Source organism: Salmo salar, chromosome ssa27, assembly GCF_905237065.1.
Source record: "Salmo salar chromosome ssa27, Ssal_v3.1, whole genome shotgun sequence".
Taxonomy (NCBI): domain Eukaryota; kingdom Metazoa; phylum Chordata; class Actinopteri; order Salmoniformes; family Salmonidae; genus Salmo; species Salmo salar.
Genome location: NC_059468.1, coordinates 41,112,192 through 41,132,755, shown reverse-complemented (window position 1 = coordinate 41,132,755; position 20,564 = coordinate 41,112,192). Strand labels below are relative to the sequence as shown.

Genomic DNA, 20,564 nt, shown 5'->3' with positions numbered 1-20,564 from the left:
CCCTTGTAATGTGTTCTCTTCCTAGTAACATCATGACCCTTGTGAATGTGTTCTCTTCATAGTAACATCATGACCCTTGTGAATGTGTTCTCTTCATAGTAACATCATGGCCCTTGTGAATGTGTTCTCTTCATAGTAACATCATGACCCTTGTCAATGTGTTCTCTTCATAGTAACATCATGGCCCTTGTGAATGTGTTCTCTTCCTAGTAACATCATGACCCTTGTGAATGTGTTCTCTTCATAGTAACATCATGACCCTTGTGAATGTGTTCTCTTCATAGTAACATCATGACCCTTGTGAATGTGTTCTCTTCCTAGTAACATCATGACCCTTGTGAATGTGTTCTCTTCATAGTAACATCATGACCCTTGTGATTGTGTTCTCTTCATAGTAACATCATGACCCTTGTGAATGTGTTCTCTTCATAGTAACATCATGACCCTTGTGAATGTGTTCTCTTCCTAGTAACATCATGACCCTTGTGAATGTGTTCTCTTCATAGTAACATCATGACCCTTGTGAATGTGTTCTCTTCCTAGTAACATCATGACCCTTGTGAATGTGTTCTCTTCCTAGTAACATCATGACCCTTGTGAATGTGTTCTCTTCATAGTAACATCATGACCCTTGTGAATGTGTTCTCTTCATAGTAACATCATGACCCTTGTGAATGTGTTCTCTTCCTAGTAACATCATGACCCTTGTGAATGTGTTCTCTTCATAGTAACATCATGACCCTTGTGAATGTGTTCTCTTCATAGTAACATCATGACCCTTGTGAATGTGTTCTCTTCCTAGTAACATCATGACCCTTGTGAATGTGTTCTCTTCCTAGTAACATCATGACCCTTGTGAATGTGTTCTCTTCCTAGTAACATCATGACCCTTGTGAATGTGTTCTCTTGAATGTGTTCTCTTCCTAGTAACATCATGGCCCTTGTGAATGTGTTCTCTTCCTAGTAACATCATGACCCTTGTGAATGTGTTCTCTTCCTAGTAACATCATGACCCTTGCGAATGTGTTCTCTTCATAGTAACATCATGACCCTTGTGAATGTGTTCTCTTCCTAGTAACATCATGACCCTTGTGAATGTGTTCTCTTCCTAGTAACATCATGACCCTTGTGAATGTGTTCTCTTCATAGTAACATCATGACCCTTGTGAATGTGTTCTCTTCCTAGTAACATCATGACCCTTGTGAATGTGTTCTCTTCCTAGTAACATCATGACCCTTGTGAATGTGTTCTCTTCATAGTAACATCATGACCCTTGTGAATGTGTTCTCTTCCTAGTAACATCATGACCCTTGTGAATGTGTTCTCTTCCTAGTAACATCATGACCCTTGTGAATGTGTTCTCTTCCTAGTAACATCATGACCCTTGTGAATGTGTTCTCTTCCTAGTAACATCATGACCCTTGTGAATGTGTTCTCTTCCTAGTAACATCATGACCCTTGTGAATGTGTTCTCTTCCTAGTAACATCATGACCCTTGTGAATGTGTTCTCTTCCTAGTAACATCATGACCCTTGTGAATGTGTTCTCTTCCTAGTAACATCATGACCCTTGTGAATGTGTTCTCTTCCTAGTAACATCATGACCCTTGTGAATGTGTTCTCTTCCTAGTAACATCATGACCCTTGTGAATGTGTTCTCTTCCTAGTAACATCATGACCCTTGTGAATGTGTTCTCTTCCTAGTAACATCATGACCCTTGTGAATGTGTTCTCTTCATAGTAACATCATGACCCTTGTGAATGTGTTCTCTTCATAGTAACATCATGACCCTTGTGAATGTGTTCTCTTCATAGTAACATCATGACCCTTGTGAATGTGTTCTCTTCCTAGTAACATCATGACCCTTGTGAATGTGTTCTCTTCCTAGTAACATCATGACCCTTGTGAATGTGTTCTCTTCCTAGTAACATCATGACCCTTGTGAATGTGTTCTCTTCCTAGTAACATCATGACCCTTGTGAATGTGTTCTCTTCCTAGTAACATCATGACCCTTGTGAATGTGTTCTCTTCCTAGTAACATCATGACCCTTGTGAATGTGTTCTCTTCCTAGTAACATCATGACCCTTGTGAATGTGTTCTCTTCCTAGTAACATCATGACCCTTGTGAATGTGTTCTCTTCATAGTAACATCATGGCCCTTGTGAATGTATTCTCTTCCTAGTAACATCATGACCCTTGTGAATGTGTTCTCTTCCTAGTAACATCATGACCCTTGTGAATGTGTTCTCTTCCTAGTAACATCATGACCCTTGTGAATGTGTTCTCTTCCTAGTAACATCATGACCCTTGTGAATGTGTTCTCTTCCTAGTAACATCATGACCCTTGTGAATGTGTTCTCTTCCTAGTAACATCATGACCCTTGTGATTGTGTTCTCTTCATAGTAACATCATGACCCTTGTGAATGTGTTCTCTTCCTAGTAACATCATGACCCTTGTGAATGTGTTCTCTTCATAGTAACATCATGACCCTTGTGAATGTGTTCTCTTCATAGTAACATCATGACCCTTGTGAATGTGTTCTCTTGAATGTGTTCTCTTCCTAGTGACATCATGACCCTTGTGAATATGTTCTCTTCCTAGTAACATCATGACCCTTGTGATTGTGTTCTCTTCATAGTAACATCATGACCCTTGTGAATGTGTTCTCTTCATAGTAACATCATGACCCTTGTGAATGTGTTCTCTTCAAATCAAATCAAATCAAATTTATTTTTATATAGCCCTTCGTACATCAGCTGATATTCTCAAAGTGCTGTACAGAAACCCAGCCTAAAACCCCAAACAGCAAGCAAAGCATGTGAAAGAAGCACGGTGGCTAGGAAAAACTCCCTAGGAAAAACTCCCTAGAAAGGCCAAAAACCTAGGAAGAAACCTAGAGAGGAACCAGGCTATGAGGGGTGGCCAGTCCTCTTCTGGCTGTGCAGGGTGGATATTATAACAGAACATGGTCAAAATGTTAAAATGTTAAAATGTTCATAAATGACCAGCATGGTCAAATAATAATAATCATAGTAGTTGTCGAGGGTGCAACAAGCACGTCCGGTGAACAGGTCAGGGTTCCATAGCCGCAGGCAGAACAGTTGAAACTGGAGCAGCAGCACGGCCAGGTGGACTGGGGACAGCAAGGAGTCATCATACCAGGTAGTCCTGAGGCATGGTCCTAGGGCTCAGGTCCTCCGAGAGAAAGACAGAAAGAGAGAAAGAGAGAATTAGAGAGAGCATATTTAAATACACACAGGACACCGGATAAGACAAGAGAAATACTACAGATGTAACAGACTGACCCTAGCCCCCCGACACATAAACTACTGCAGCATAAATACTGGAGGCTGAGAAAGGAGGGATCAGAAGACACTGTGGCCCCATCCGATAATACCCCCGGGGTCATCATGACCCTTGTGAATGTGTTCTCTTCATAGTAACATCATGACCCTTGTGAATGTGTTCTCTTCATAGTAACATCATGACCCTTGTGAATGTGTTCTCTTCCTAGTAACATCATGACCCTTGTGAATGTGTTCTCTTCCTAGTAACATCATGACCCTTGTGAATGTGTTCTCTTCCTAGTAACATCATGACCCTTGTGATTGTGTTCTCTTCATAGTAACATCATGACCCTTGTGAATGTGTTCTCTTCCTAGTAACATCATGACCCTTGTGAATGTGTTCTCTTCATAGTAACATCATGACCCTTGTGAATGTGTTCTCTTCCTAGTAACATCATGACCCTTGTGAATGTGTTCTCTTCCTAGTAACATCATGACCCTTGTGAATGTGTTCTCTTCATAGTAACATCATGACCCTTGTGAATGTGTTCTCTTCCTAGTAACATCATGACCCTTGTGAATGTGTTCTCTTCCTAGTAACATCATGACCCTTGTGAATGTGTTCTCTTCATAGTAACATCATGACCCTTGTGAATGTGTTCTCTTCCTAGTAACATCATGACCCTTGTGAATGTGTTCTCTTGAATGTGTTCTCTTCATAGTAACATCATGACCCTTGTGAATGTGTTCTCTTCCTAGTAACATCATGACCCTTGTGAATGTATTTGATCTCCCTGAGAACTTCATCACTGTGAACAACTATGAGGAAGTTCTCCAAGGTTTCAACAGCACGTCACCAGACATCATCCAGGGATTAAACCTGAAGACCTGTGATCTACAGCAGTTTCTCAGTCAGGTATTGAAATTACACGATGTCCAATCCAAGATACATAATTCACATTAAGGGACACCGGAACTTCTTAAGTACGTACTGTGTTTCCTGTAGGGTGTGGAGGGAACTGGTCTGGCCTTCATCGTGTTCACAGAAGCCATCACCAAGATGCCTGTCTCTCCTCTCTGGTCTATCCTGTTCTTCATCATGCTCTTCTGTCTTGGACTGTCCACCATGTTTGGGAACATAGAGGGGGTCGTGGTGCCCCTTCAGGATCTCAACATCTTCCCCAAGTGGCCCAAAGAAGTCTTGACAGGTTAGTGACATACAGAAGCTGAGATAGTGCAGTTTAGAAGAAGAAGGACAAAATCAAAATGACTTCAAACCAAGGCATTGTCTTCATCATCCTAGATGTTCAGGGATTGAGAAGCTTGTTGTTGACCTTTAAAGGGTGGGGGGGGGGGTAGCCCTCTGAACATGGAAGAACCTTGGTTGTCAGCGTTTTAACAACTGTCTTTGTTTTGTCTTCTTTTAGGTGTCACTTGTATCGTTTGCTTCACCGTCGCTCTCATATTCACCCAGCGGTCTGGTAACTACTGGCTGGCTCTGTTCGACGGCTTTGCCGGCTCCATCCCCCTCCTAGTCATCGCCTTCTGTGAAATGGTGTCTGTTGTTTACATCTATGGGATAGACAGGTGAGTCCAAACCCTGAAACGCCATTAAATAATATAGAACTGAATAGAATAGAAAATACCTAATTGTCAAAGCTATGTGGGAGATGTACAGTAGATGTCAAACGTTTGGACACACCTACTCATTCAAGGGTTTTTCTTAATTTTTTACTATTTTCTACATTGTAGAATAATAGTGAAGACATCAAAACTATGAAATAACACATATGGAATCATGTAGTAACCAAAAAAGTATCGAACAAATCAAAATATACTTTAGATTCTTGAAAGGAGCCACCCTTTGCCTTGATGACAGTTTTGCACACTCTATGTGTTCCATACTAGACGTGTGTTCCATACTAGACGTGTGTTCCATACTAGACGTGTGTTCCATACTAGATAATGTGTTCCATACTAGATAATGTGTTCCATACTAGACGTGTGTTCCATACTAGATAATGTGTTCCATACTAGACGTGTGTTCCATACTAGATAATGTGTTCCATACTAGATAATGTGTTCCATACTAGATAATGTGTTCCATACTAGACGTGTGTTCCATACTAGATAATGTGTTCCATACTAGACGTGTGTTCCATACTAGATAATGTGTTCCATACTAGATAATGTGTTCCATACTAGATAATGTGTTCCATACTAGATAATGTGTTCCATACTAGACGTGTGTTCCATACTAGATAATGTGTTCCATACTAGATAATGTGTTCCATACTAGATAATGTGTTCCATACTAGACGTGTGTTCCATACTAGATAATGTGTTCCATACTAGATAATGTGTTCCATACTAGACGTGTGTTCCATACTAGATAATGTGTTCCATACTAGATAATGTGTTCCATACTAGATAATGTGTTCCATACTAGACGTGTGTTCCATACTAGATAATGTGTTCCATACTAGATAATGTGTTCCATACTAGATAATGTGTTCCATACTAGATAATGTGTTCCATACTAGACGTGTGTTCCATACTAGACGTGTGTTCCATACTAGACATGTGTTCCATACTAGACGTGTGTTCCATACGAGATAATGTGTTCCATACTAGACACCTGTAAGGTCGAAGGCCTCAGTAGACTTTAGAAGTAGGAGGGACATAATCATTATTATTTATTTTCATCCAGTCGGATAAACAGTCTTCCTGACCTCTCGGAGGCGTCGGCATGGTCCTAAAGCACACCGTTGCCTCGACTTTTATTACATTCCAATTGTAAAACTGGGGGGGGAACAAAAATGCAATTTCAGGATGTGTGTGGGGGGGGGGGGGGTCATGTCCCTAGTGAATGTTGTGCGCCTGAATACACCTTAGGTCTTCATTAGACCTGTTGGGTTAAATCAGACTTGGGAACATGTATCTGTCACGATTGTCGTAAGGAGTGGACCAAAACGCAGCGGGAAAATGTATACTCATCTTCTTTTATTGAAGAAGGAAAAACTAAATGAACACGTATACAAAACAAATGACTCCAAACAGTCCCGTCAGGTGCAACAAACACTAAACCAGGAAATAACTACCCACAAACCCCTATAAATAGGACCTTCAATCAGAGGCAACGAGAAGCAGCTGCCTCCAATTGAAGGTCAACCTAATAAACACTACATAGAAATAGACCAACTAGAAATAACATAGAAATACACTAACATAGAACATAACCCAAACAACCCCGAAACACCCTAAACAAACACTTCCTGCCACGCCCTGACCAAACTACAATAACAATCAGCCCCTTTACTGGTCAGGACGTGACAGTATCACAGTCATAACAATCCTCTTCATTGGATATCATGGGGAACGTTCAGTCTGATAAACAGCCATTGGAACATCGAAATCCCAGTTAATTCACTTCCGCTCACTCCGACAGGTTTAACGCAGACATCGAGTTCATGATTGGACACAAGCCCAACCTGTTCTGGCAGGTGACCTGGAGGTTCGTCAGTCCAGTCATCATGCTGGTGATTTTCATCTTCTACTTCGTCACCCAGGTCAGCGGGGAGCTGACCTACCTCGTATGGGACCAAGACGCGGTAAGCCTTGTTGACAGGAAATAGGTCATGAATGTTGTTGATATCACTGAGTGCATCCCAAATGGCACCCCATTCCCTGTGTAGTGCACTACTTTAGACCAGGATCTATAGGGTAGTAGTGCACTACTTTAGACCAGGGTCTATAGGGTAGTAGTGCACTACTTTAGACCAGGGTCTATAGGGTAGTAGTGCACTACTTTAGACCAGGGTCTATAGGGTAGTAGTGCACTACTTTAGACCAGGGTCTATAGGGTAGTAGTGCACTACTTTAGACCAGGGTCTATAGGGTAGTAGTGCACTACTTTAGACCAGGGTCTATAGGGTAGTAGTGCACTACTTTAGACCAGGGTCTATAGGGTAGTAGTGCACTACTTTAGACCAGGGTCTATAGGGTAGTAGTGCACTACTTGGGCCCGTCGAGGATGCAGACATTGCCTTGTATGCATTTTCTCCCTTATTCTAAGTAAAGACTTTGACTTGTTGAAGTTTAAACCATTTGTTTTATGCCCACAACAACTCTTTAGTATCTAGATTGGAAATGTTTCTAAAGTTGTCAAGAGTTTTTTAATTTGATACATTATACAGTATATACAGCAGTATGTGGACACCCAATCAAATTAGTGGATTCGGCTATTTCAGCCACACCCATTGCTGACAGGTGTATTAAATCGAGGCCGTCGCCATGCAATCTCCATAGACAAACAATGGCAGTAGAACGGCCCGTATTCAAGAGTTCGTTCCGGTTCTCTTAACCCAGGAACTTAATCCAGAATCTAAACTAATTACGTAAAACTTTCATTCTGGATTATCCAAGATGAATCAATTATCAACAAATGCAAACACTATTGAGGATAAACCAAGTTAATTCAATAAAATAAGTTATTTTGTTGTTTCCTGATTTCCTTCATCTCTCTGGTTCTAGGAAGAGTTCCCTACTCTGGCAGACCGTCAGTATCCTGACTGGATCTACTTTATCATCTTTATTTTGGCTGGCATTCCCAGTCTGGCTGTCCCTGGAGTCGCCATATTCAAATTCATCTACAACCGCTGCTGCCAGAAAGACGACGGCTTCAGAGAAGACACGATCAACTCTGTCTCCGCTAAAATACAGATGATAGAAAAAAACGATGGACTAAAGTAACAGGTTCACCTTCAGTTCAGGATTTCAATGAAATTTTTTTTATTTTTTTGTTAGTTTTTTTTTTTAAACATTTTTCTTTTTGTCATCTGGAACAATTGAAGATGCCCAATACATTACGCAAATTAAGGTGGAAAGCATAGAACAGGAGTCTGTCTCCAACAGGTCGATCGCCACCTACCAGTAGCACACAGTTCACCAGACTATTCTGAAAGTACATGCAATTTTCACGTGTTCCACCGCAAACTGCCATAAACAAATCTCATAAGTATCAGACACCGCAAGCTCCCAGCGACTATCCAATCAAAGCCACATTAACTTTATCCCGCCCCCCGGGTTAGCCACTATTGGCTTTAAAAAAAAAAAAGCCACGCCTAACACAATATCTGCCAATTAATTTCCAGCAGATATTGCCCCTGTCTGTCTGTGTGCTACAAGCCTTTGTCTATCAAAACCGTCTTGTGTGCTGACAGAAATAATTTCCCCAAAACCTTCTCAATTAAATGTTAACTGTGAAGTAGGCTTACCTGGTAGAAGTATATAATGAGGAAGTATATCAATGTATCTTTGTTATTTGCTAACTTTGCCATGCAATGAGCAGCAGCAGTACAGAACCATCACTAGACCGGAGTAATTAACTAGTGATGGCACATTCCTCACTTGCTAGAGATGCAATTAAAGGGCCAGATGCTCAATTAAAGGGGAATTACACACACACACAACAACAAAAGAACATCGTTCAGACCTAAATTTGCTTTTCTTTAGGCATTGACATAGACTCAGAACATCCATTTTCATTGTTTCTCTAATAAACTATTTATAAGAGGGAAAAATAAACTGAGAACATAATTTGGGAAAATATAAAACAAAATTTTTTGGGGGGAGGTTTCTGATTATATAGCCCCCCCCAACTTGGGGGGAGTTGTTTAATAACAATTATTTTACCAGGTATATTGACAGAAAAACATAGTGTACAACAGAAAGTAGTGCACTAAAGATCCAGGGAAGAGTTGACAACATAGTGCCCTACTTCCTGTTGAACACTAAGGACCCAGGGGAAGAGTTGACAACATAGTGCCCTACTTCCTGTTGTACACTAAGGACCCAGGGGAAGAGTTGACAACATAGTGCCCTACAGTTTGATTGGTTCGTTGATTGATTGATTTCCTGTCTTGTTTGTATACAAAATAAAAAACCTAAAAAAAAGATTGATTGCATTGATATTCCATTTTCTTCTCCACATTGTAGGACTGGAAGCTAACACAGGTAGTGGTATATATATACTAGTGGTATATATATACTAGTGGTATATATATACTAGTGGTATAGGTATACTAGTGGTAGGTATACTAACCTGAGAATCTGTCTCGTCAGGTGATTTTATTCGGGGTTTTTTTATTTACTAGGATACCAACGTCGACAGCTAGTCTTACTGGGGTCTGACACATAACGAAAAATACATTACAGAGAAAAGACTTTGCAAATTACATACGTTTAAAAACATTAACGTGTGTGTGTGCGTGCGTTTGTGCGTGCGTGCGTGCGTGTGTGTGTGCGTGTGTGTGTGTGTGTGTGTGTGCGCGTGTGTGTGTGCGCGTGTACATCAATCAGTGTCACGACTCTCCTGTGAAGATCTGAAGGATCAGGTTACAGTAGGTCGTCTCTACACTCTCTCACACAGAGCTGAGCCTCTTTATGGTGATTGTTAAATACGCTGCTTCTGGGATCAGTGGTATCGAGACTGGAATGTGACTGTGGAACAACAGAGAGACACTTAGACATCAAAAGGTTGAATAATTGAACAGTATTTCTGTATTTGAAGCTGTTGTGGACACTTAAGGAACAGTCATGTCGAGTTTGTTTCATTTGGTGACCTCATGAAGGACAGGAGACAACACATTAATGTTTCTTTGTTTGTATACACTTCTCAATGATGGGGTTTGCATCTGAATGTTGTATAAAATAAATGATTAAGTATAAGAATACTTTTGGAAAGATAACAATGTGATGTTATGTCTTCTAAGTGAGAATTAATTTTCATAGTAACTTATGATCAGTCAGTGGCCACGCCCCCATGAGCACAGATATTACACGGAACGACCCCATGAGCACAGACATTACACGGAACGCCCCCATGATCACAGACATTACACGGAACGCCCCCATGATCACAGACATTACACGGAACGCCCCCGTGAGCACAGACATTACACCCACTTCCGACAAAATTTACATTAGACCAGAAAACATTGAAATTGTCGCTACATATTACAATCAATGGTTGGCAATTCTACTAAAGAACAAGACCAGAGAACATGGAGATCATTCCCACGTTGAAATAGCTAAGAAATCTACAAAGTAAAGAACAATTATTCAGGCTGCAGCTGTTTATTAAATACTTTAGTCTGGTAAACGCAACCGGTCGAACGACCAAATGGTAACGCTGATGTATCCATTACAACAAGCTACAACTACGAAAGACTTGGATCTCTGGTGGACAAACCAGAGACTTTCTGTCGACAATCTATCCGGCAGACGGACCGAAGACTGGTCGCAGAGAGGGACAACAAATGCATACACTCGTAAATATGTAAATTGAAATACATTTTCCAATGAGCAGTTGTTCATGTTTAAAGTATTAGCATTTTCATGAGTGTAGCGATCAACTCTGAATTTCCTGCTCTCTCCCCACTCCTTTTCTTTGTCTACCAAGCCGTCATATTGGTTTAGTCCACTAGGGACTTTTCAGTGTATCATGTCAGTAACCAATGTATAACTATTGTGTGTGTTTTAATGTAATTCTGTGATTGATTAGTTAGTTAGTAAATAAATAATTAAGCCAATTTGTATATGTGACTCACCACCTGGATTCAGTCTTAGAATTATTTTTATTATTTTTTTACATTTGATAAAAGTAGAGACGGTTTTGGTACTACTATTGGAGAGCCTTTCTTTGTCTACACCCATTCAGTTAAGCCTTAGTCCCACCCATCTCTTTAAGGGTTGATCCGTTCATTCTGTACTAACTTGCTAGCTACTTCCAGACACATAATGAGAGAACACCTCACTCTGACCATTTTACTCTCCCTAGCAGAGCTGGTTAGGCTGTTTTCATGTTATCCAGAGGATTGGTGACTGTAACTGTGCTGCTGGCAACAATTGAATTACGCTTTGTTGCCGACGTTTACTGACACCGGACATATTCAATGGGTGTTGAGAGATCAAAAATTAATCAGTTATTCTGCGCTCTGGCACACTAAGACGAGAGTCTTTTGTTAAGAAATGTAGCTAGATAGCTAGCTTGGTAAACAATGAATCCCCAACGCATGATGTAACGTTAGTTAGCGAACCAGCCAGCTAACGTTAGCTATCTAGCTAACAGTACACTAACTTGAAATGAAAATACTTTGTCAAAATTGTGAGTGGAGTCTTTTGTTAAGACAGTAGCTAGCTAGGTAGCTAGCTAAACAATGTACAATAATCACCACTCATAACGTTATTCCCCTGCATGAATCTGCAGGTAGCTAACCAACCAGGTTCTACGGCTATAACTAGTCAAGCAAGTGTGTCTGAGATACGAAGAAAAAGATCATACACATAACGTTAGCTAGCGACCCAGCTAGTTAACAGTACACTTGAAATGAAACTACTTTCTGTCAAATATCCGTGTAATATCTTAAATGTAGGCTATCTTACCAGTATACATCATGATTGGACGTGTCTCCTGTCTGATGCCATGCATTGTTGCCCTGAGTTTGACGATGTAATCCAGGTGGGTATTTTCTCCATCTCCTTAGCTATCATACTCGAATTCCACTAACTTCAAAACTCTGTCCTCCAGAAAATGGAAAGCATACACATAACTTTAGCTAGCTAACAGTACACTTTAACTTGACATTAGGTTTATGCAGTTTTACTACGCGATACAATTTTTTTTAAATCTGCATTTGACACGATTACCTAGACATACCGACCAGCTCCAATAGACAGACGCATGCTATATCCAAACTCATCTCGCGGCATGTCCAGCCCACTCATTTATCTCAGCCAATCATGGCTAGCGGGAAGGTTGCTCACTTTTTCTGTGGCTAAACCAACCAGGCTCGTAATTTAACAATTTATTCGCTTTTACTGATGGCATACAAGTTTGATCTCAAGGCACATGAAAGTTCACATGTTCGAGAAGGCCATAACACGCATTTTGATTTAAAAAAATGTTTAGGTTCACAAACAGCTCTCCTGTGAAGTCGTGACTTGTGTCATATGCCTAGTTTCCTGAATCGGGTCACATATCACTGATTCATGATTTATGATGCTAGAGTTTGTACAGATATCCAAGGGTTTGCGACATTCAGGAATGAGACCGATGAGGTAATATCACATTAATTGAACACTGTAATCGATAAGATAATAAAATATCTGAAGAGATGTATTCGGGAAATTGCAACTCTATAAACAACATTTTCCCGTGGTGCCCCGACTTCCTAGTTAATTACTGTTCTGTGATTAGTTTAATCATGGAATAATTACATATAGAGAATTGATTTGATAATCTAACAGTCTTAACATGTAATGACAGCAAACGCCACGGCATCAGTTACATATACATGTCAGTACATAAACACAACAAGTAGGGGGAGGTGTTGTGCCATGAGGTGTTGCTTTATTTGTGTTTTGTAAACCAGGTTTGCTGTTCATCTGCGCCATATAGGATGGAAGGGAGTTCCATGCAGTCATGGCTCTGTGTAATAATGTACATTACCATTCAAAAGTTTGGGGTCATTTAGAAATGTCCTTGTTTTTGAAAGAAATTCGATTTTTTTCTCCATTAAAATAACATCAAATTCATCAGAAATACAGTGTAGACATTGTTAATGTCGTAAATGACTATTGTAGCTGGAAACGACTGATTTTTTATGGAATATCTACATAGACCCTACAGAGGCCCATTATCAGCAACAATCATTCTGTGTTCCAATGGCACGTTGTGTTAGCTAATCCAAGTTTATCATTTTAAAAGGCTAATTGGTCATTAGAAAACCCTTTTGCAATTATGTTAGAACAGCTGTATACTGTTGTTCTGATTAAAGAAGAAAAAAAACTGGCTTCTTTAGACTAGGTGAGTATCTGCAGCGTCAGCATTTGTGGGTTCGATTAAAGGGTCAAAAGAGCGAGAAACAAAGACCTTTCTTCTGAAACTCATCAGTCTATTCTCGTTCTGAGAAATGAAGGCTATTCCATGCGAGAAATTGCCAAGAAACTGAAGATCTTGTACAATGCTATGTACTACTCCCTTCACAGAACAGCGCAAGGTCAAGAAAGGTATTTGTTTATTACTGGCCACCCATTACAAAAACAGACAGCACTTCTTTGTTTAGTGTTTCAATGACTTAATAAGATGTAGATGCGTATATAGTTGAATCATCAGCATATATAGACACGCATGCTTTATTTAATGCCAGTGGCAGGTCATTGGTAAAAATAGAAAAGAGTAGAGGGCCTAGAGAGCTGCCCTGCGGTACACCACACTTTAAATGTTTGACATTAGAGAAGCTTCCATTAAAGAAAACCCAATAAGTTTTATTAGATAGATAGCTCTGAATCCACAATATGGCAGAGGTTGAAAAACCATAATACATGTTTTCTCAACAACAGGTTATGGTCAATAATATCAAAGGTTGCACAGAAATCAGTTCGCTCACACAATCGTATTTTTATCAATTTCTTTCAACCAATCATCAGTCATTTGTGTCAGTGAAGGACATGCTGAGTGCCCTTCTCTATAAGCATGCTGAAAGTCTGTTGTTCATTTGTTCACAGAAAAATAGCATTGCATTTGGTCAATAAAATGTTTTTCCAATAGTTTGCTTAGAGCTGGTAGCAAGCTGTACAAGTAAAGGCAAACTTCACCACTCTTGGGTATTGGAATGATTTTCGCTTCCCTCCAGGCCTGAGGACCAAGACTTTCTTCTTGGCTCAGATAAAATATTTGACAGATAGGAATGACTTTAGAGTCAGCTACCATCCTCAGTAGCTTTCTTAATGCAAGGAGGTTTGGCATTTTTGATTGAAAACAATCATTTTCCCACATCTCCCACACTAACTTTACAAAATGTTTACTTGCAATACTTTTCTTTCATTATTAGTTTTTTTATGCATGAGTACGATGGCTCATTGTTCGTTTGCCCACTTTACCAATGAAGTGAATCATTAAAATAATTGGCAAATGGTTTTGTGATGAATAAGCCATCTTCTATGATCGCTTTGAGGCAAGTAACACTGAAACATGCATGAGAGCATCAGCTGTTCTGGACGACTGCATGATCACGCTCTCCGCAGCCGATGTGAGTAAGACCTTTAATAACTTCTATGGGCTACGTGGGATGCTAGCGTCCCACCTGCGGGACACACTATTCAACAGCCGGTGAAATAGCATGGCGCGAAATACAAAACAGCAAAAATCTCATAATTTCGTTTTCTCAAACAATCAACTATTTTACACCATTTTAAAGATAAACTTCTCGTTAATCTAACCACATTGTCCGATTTCAAAAAGCCTTTACGGCGAAAGCATAAAATTTGATTATGTTAGGACATAAACTTCACAAGAAAAACCACACAGCCATTTTCCAAGCAAGGACATGCATCACAAAAATCAAAAATACAGCTAAAATATTCACTAACCTTTGATGATCTTCATCAGATGGCACTCATAGGACTTCATGTTACACACTACATGTATGTTTTGCTCGATAAAGTTCATATTTATATAAAAAAAAAAAATATTATATTGGTGCGTGATGTTCAGAAAATGTATTCCCACCAAAACTCCCGGTGAATGAGCACATCAATTTACAAAAATACTCATCATAAACGTTGATCAAATTTACAACAGTTATTGAAAGAATTATAGATATACTTCTCCTTAATGCAACCGCTGTGTCAGATTTTAAAATAGCTTTACAGAGAAAGCACATTTTTCAATATTCTGAGTACATAGCTCAGCCATCAAAGCAAGCTATACAGATACCCGCCAAGTTCTGGGGTCAACTAAACTCTGAATTAGTATTATAAATATTCTCTTACCTTTGCTGATCTTCGTCAGAATGCACTCCCAGGACTACTACTTCCATAAGAAATGTTATTTTTGTTTGAAATACTCCATATTTATGTCCAAATACCTCAGTTTTGTTCATGCGTTCAGATCACTATCCAAAGGCATAACGCGCGAGCGTAAATCCAGACACGAAAAGTGAAATAGTTCCATTACCGTTCGTAGAAACATGTCAAACGTTGTTTACAATCAATCCTTAGGGTCTTTTTAACATAAAACGTCGATAATATTCCAACCGGACAATAGCATATTCATTACAGAGGAAAAAGAAGGAGCGGCGCGCCAAACGTGCCCGCGCTGTAAACAACTCACTGGTCCCAGGCAGTCCACTCATTGACTGATCTCCTATTTTCTGCCCAGTAACAGGAGAAGGATGAAACATGTTTCTAAAGGCTGTTGACAGCCAATGGAAGCCTTAGGAAGTGCAACGTGACCCCACAGACACTGTAGTTTCGATAGAGATTCAAAAGAAGAACTACAATGCTCAGATTTCCCACTTCCTGGTTGGATTTTTCTCAGGTTTTTGCCTGCCATATGAGTTCTGTTATACTCACAGACATCATGCAAACAGTTTTAGAAACTTCAGAGTGTTTTCCATCCAAATCTACTAATAATATGCAAATATTTGACTCTGGGGCTGAGTATTAATCAAATCAAATCAAATCAAATGTATTTATATAGCCCTTCTTACATCAGCTGATATCTCAAAGTGCTGTACAGAAACCCAGCCTAAAACCCCAAAGAGCAAGTAATGCAGGTGTAGAAGCATGGTGGCTAGGAAAAACTCCCTAGAAAGGCCAAAACCTAGGAAAAAACCTAGAGAGGAACCAGGCTATGAGGGGTGGCCAGTCCTCTTCTGGCTGTGCCAGGTGGAGATTATAACAGAACAGGGCTCCGGGCAGCCGAGCGGAAATGGAGGAAAACTCGCCTCCCTGCGGACCTGGCATCCTTTCACTCACTCCTCTCTACATTCTCCTCTTCTGTCTCTGCTGCTAAAGCCACTTTCTACCACTCTAAATTCCAAGCATCTGCCTCTAACCCTAGGAAGCTCTTTGCTACCTTCTCCTCCCTCCTGAATCCTCCTTCCCCTCCCCCCCTCCTCCCTCTCTGCGGATGACTTCGTCAACCATTTTGAAAAGAAGGTTGACGATATCCGATCCTCGTTTGCTAAGTCAAACGACACCGCTGGTCCTGCTCACACTGCCCTACCCTGTGCTTTGACCTCTTTCTCCCCTCTCTCTCCAGATGAAATCTCGCGTCTTGTGACGGCCGGCCGCCCAACAACCTGCCCACTTGACCCTATCCCCTCCTCTCTTCTCCAGACCATTTCCGGAGACCTTCTCCCCTTCCTCACCTCGCTCATCAACTCATCCTTGACCGCTGGCTACGTCCCTTCCGTCTTCAAGAGAGCGAGAGTTGCACCCCTTCTGAAAAAAACCTACACTCGATCCCTCCGATGTCAACAACTACAGACCAGTATCCCTTCTTTCTTTTCTCTCCAAAACTCTTGAACGTGCCGTCCTTGGCCAGCTCTCCTGCTATCTCTCTCAGAATGACCTTCTTGATCCTAATCAGTCAGATTTCAAGACTGGGCATTCAACTGAGACTGCTCTTCTCTGTGTCACGGAGGCTCTCCGCACTGCTAAAGCTAACTCTCTCTCCTCTGCTCTCATACTTCTAGACCTATCTGCTGCTTTTGATACTGTGAACCATCAGATCCTCCTCTCCACCCTCTCCGAGTTGGGCATCTCCGGCGCGGCCCACGCTTGGATTGCGTCCTACCTGACAGGTCGCTCCTACCAGGTGGCGTGGCGAGAATCTGTCTCCGCACCATGCGCTCTCACCACTGGTGTCCCCCAGGGCTCTGTTCTAGGCCCTCTCCTATTCTCGCTATACACCAAGTCACTTGGCTCTGTCATATCCTCACATGGTCTCTCCTATCATTGCTATGCAGACGACACACAATTAATCTTCTCCTTTCCCCCTTCTGATAACCAGGCGGCGAATCGCATCTCTGCATGTCTGTCAGACATATCAGTGTGGATGACGGATCACCAGCTCAAGCTGAACCTCGGCAAGACGGAGCTGCTCTTCCTCCCGGGGAAGGACTGCCCGTTCCATGATCTCGCCATCACGGTTGACAACTCCCTTGTGTCCTCCTCCCAGAGTGCTAAGAACCTTGGCGTGATCCTGGACAACACCCTGTCGTTCTCCACTAACATCAAGGCGGTGACCCGATCCTGTAGGTTCATGCTCCACAACATTCGCAGAGTACGACCCTGCCTCACACAGGAAGCGGCGCAGGTCCTAATCCAGGCACTTGTCAACTCCCGTCTGGATTACTGCAACTCGCTGTTGGCTGGGCTCCCTGCCTGTGCCATTAAACCCCTACAACTCATCCAGAACGCCGCAGCCCGTCTGGTGTTCAACCTTCCCAAGTTCTCTCACGTCACCCCGCTCCTCCGCTCTCTCCACTGGCTTCCAGTTGAAGCTCGCATCCGCTACAAGACCATGGTGATTGCCTACGGAGCTGTGAAGGGAACGGCACCTCCATACCTTCAGGCTCTGATCAGGCCCTACACCCAAACAAATGTTCATAAATGACCAGGATTGTCAAATAATAATAATCATAGTAGTTGTCGAGGGTGCAACAAGTCAGTAACACAAGAGTAAGTGTCAGTTGGCTTTTTCATAGCCGATCTTTGAGAGTGTCTCTACCGCTCCTGCTGTCTCTAGAGAGTTGAAAACAGCAGGTCTGGGACAGGTAGCACGTCCGGTGAATAGGTCAGGGTTCCAGCAGGTCTGGGACAACAGGTCTGGGACAGGTAGCACGTCCGGTGAACAGGTCAGGGTTCCATAGCTGCAGGCAGAACAGTTGGAACTGGAGCAGCAGCACGGCCAGGTGAACTGGGGACAGCAAGGAGTCATCAAGCCAGGTAGTCCTGAGGCATGGTCCTAGGGCTCAGGTCCTCCGAGAGAGAGAAAGAAAGAAAGAGAAAGAGAGAATTAGAGAGAGCATATTTAAATTCACACAGGACACAGGAAAAGACAAGAGAAATACTCCAGATGTGACAGGCTGACCCTAGCCCCCCGACACATGAACTACTGCAACATAAATACTGGTGGCTGAGACAGGAGGGGTCAGGAGACACTGTGGCCCCATCCGATGAAACCCCCGGACAGGGCCAAACAAGTAGGATATAACCCCACCCACTTTGCCAAAGCACAGCCTTCACACCACTGGAGGGATATCTCCAACCACCAACATACCATCCCGGGACAAGGCCGAGTATAGCCCACAAAGATCTCCGCCACGGCACAGCCCAAGGGGGGGCGCCAACCCAGACAGGAAGACCACGTCAGTGACTCAACCCACTCAAGTGACGCACCCCTCCCAGGGACGGCATGGAAGAACACCAGTAAGCCAGTGACTCAGCCCCCGTAATAGGGGTAGAGGCAGAGAATCCCAGTGGAAAGAGGGGAAACCGGCCAGGCAGAGACAGCGGTTCGTTGCTCCAGCCTTTCCGTTCACCTTCACACCCCTGGGCCAGACTACACTTAATCATAGGACCTACTGAAGAGATATGTCTTCAGTAAAGACTTAAAGGTTGAGACTGAGTCTGCGTCTATCACATGGGTAGGCAGACTATTCCATAAAAATGGAGCTCTATAGGAGAAAGCCCTGCCTCCAGCTGTTTGCTTAGAAATTCTAGGAACAATTAGGAGGCCCGCGTCTTGTGACCGTAGCGTACGTGTAGGTATGTACGGCAGGACCAAATCGGAAAAATAGGTAGGAGCAAGCCCATGTAATGCTTTGTAGGTTAGCAGTAAAACCTTGAAATCAGCCCTTGCCTTAACAGGAAGCCAGTGTAGGGAGGCTAGCACTGGAGTAATATTAGGCAGTTTGCTCTGGGCACGCTTTTCATCCGAAAATGAAAATACTGCCCCCTATACCTTAAAAAGTTAAACAGGTCAACATTCACAAGTTCGCAGGGCTTGACGGATTACCAGGACGTGTACTCTGGCAAGTGTCTTCACTGACATTTTCAAACTTTCCCTTCCAACATGTTTCAAGCAGACCACCATAGTCCCTGTGCCCAAGAACAATAATGTAACCTGCCGAAATGACTACCGAACCGTAGCACTCACGTCTGTAGCCATGAAATGCTTTGAAAGGCTGGTCATGACTCACATCAACACCATTAGGGCTATAGGGAAGAGGTCAGAGACAAGGAAAACAACCTCTCCCTCAACGTGATGAAAACAAAGGAGATGATTGTGGACTACAGGAAAAGGAGGACCGAGCACACCCCCATTCTCATTGGACGGGGCTGTAGTGGAACAGGTTGAGAGCTTCAAGTTCCTTGGCGTCCACATCACCAACAAACAAACATGGTCCAAGCACACCAAGACAGTTGTGAAGAGGGCATGACAAAACCTATTCTCCCCTCAGGAGACAGAAAAGACTTGGCATGGGTCCTCAGATCCTCAAAAGGTTTTACAGCTGCACCATCGAGAGCATCCTGATGGGTTGCATCACTGCCTGGTATGGCAACTGTTCAGCCTCCGACCGCAAGGCTCTACAGAGGGTATCACCGGGGCCAAGCGTCCTGCCATCCAGCACCTCTATACCAGGCGGTGTCAGAGAAGGCCTTAAAAATTGTCAAAGACTCCAGCCAACCTAGTCATAGACCGCATGGCATGCGGTACCAGAGCGCCAAGTCTAGGTCCAAGAGGCTTCTAAACAGCTACTACCCCCAAACCATAAGACTCCTGAACATCTACTCAAAGGGCTACCCAGACTATTTGCATTGCCCCCCCCCTCCCCCTTCTACACTGCTGCTACTTTCTGTTATTATCTATGCACAGTCGTTTTATTTACTCTACCTACATGTACATAATTACCTCAATTACATCAACACCGGTGCCCCCGCCATTGACTCTGTACCGGTACCCCCTGTATATAGTCTCCACATTGACTCTGTACCGTAACACCCTGTATATAGCCTCCACATTGACTCTGTACCGGTACCCCCTGTATATAGCCTCCACATTGACTCTGTACCGGTACCCCCCTGTATATAGCCTCCACATTGACTCTGTACCCTAACACCCTGTATATAGCCTCCACATTGACTCTGTACCGGTACCCCCTTGTATATAGCCTCCACATTGACTCTGTACCGGTACCCCCTTGTATATAGCCTCCACATTGACTCTGTACCGTAACACCCTGTATATAGCCTCCACATTGACTCTGTACCGTAACACCCTGTATAAAGCCCCGCTATTGTTATTTACTGCTGCTCTTTAATTATTTGTTATTCTTATCTCTTACTTTTTTTTAGGTATTTTCTCAAAACTGGTTTGTTGGTTAAGGGCTCGTAATTCAGCATTTCACTGTATGCT

General features: G+C 42.4%; 1 protein-coding gene across 1 annotated transcript in view; it reads left to right on the top strand.

Annotated features, from left to right (window-relative positions):
* The window catches only part of LOC106589096 (sodium-dependent neutral amino acid transporter B(0)AT1), a 17,726-nt gene extending 8,477 nt beyond the window's left edge, over nucleotides 1-9,249 (top strand). The window contains exons 8-12 of the mRNA XM_045709549.1: nucleotides 4,052-4,208; nucleotides 4,299-4,500; nucleotides 4,720-4,879; nucleotides 6,741-6,903; nucleotides 7,826-9,249. Of these exons, the coding sequence (XP_045565505.1) occupies nucleotides 4,052-4,208; nucleotides 4,299-4,500; nucleotides 4,720-4,879; nucleotides 6,741-6,903; nucleotides 7,826-8,044 (901 nt within the window). The 3' untranslated portion in view covers nucleotides 8,045-9,249. The remainder of the gene's footprint in view (nucleotides 1-4,051; nucleotides 4,209-4,298; nucleotides 4,501-4,719; nucleotides 4,880-6,740; nucleotides 6,904-7,825) is intronic.
* Nucleotides 9,250-20,564: the final 11,315 nt, after the last annotated feature.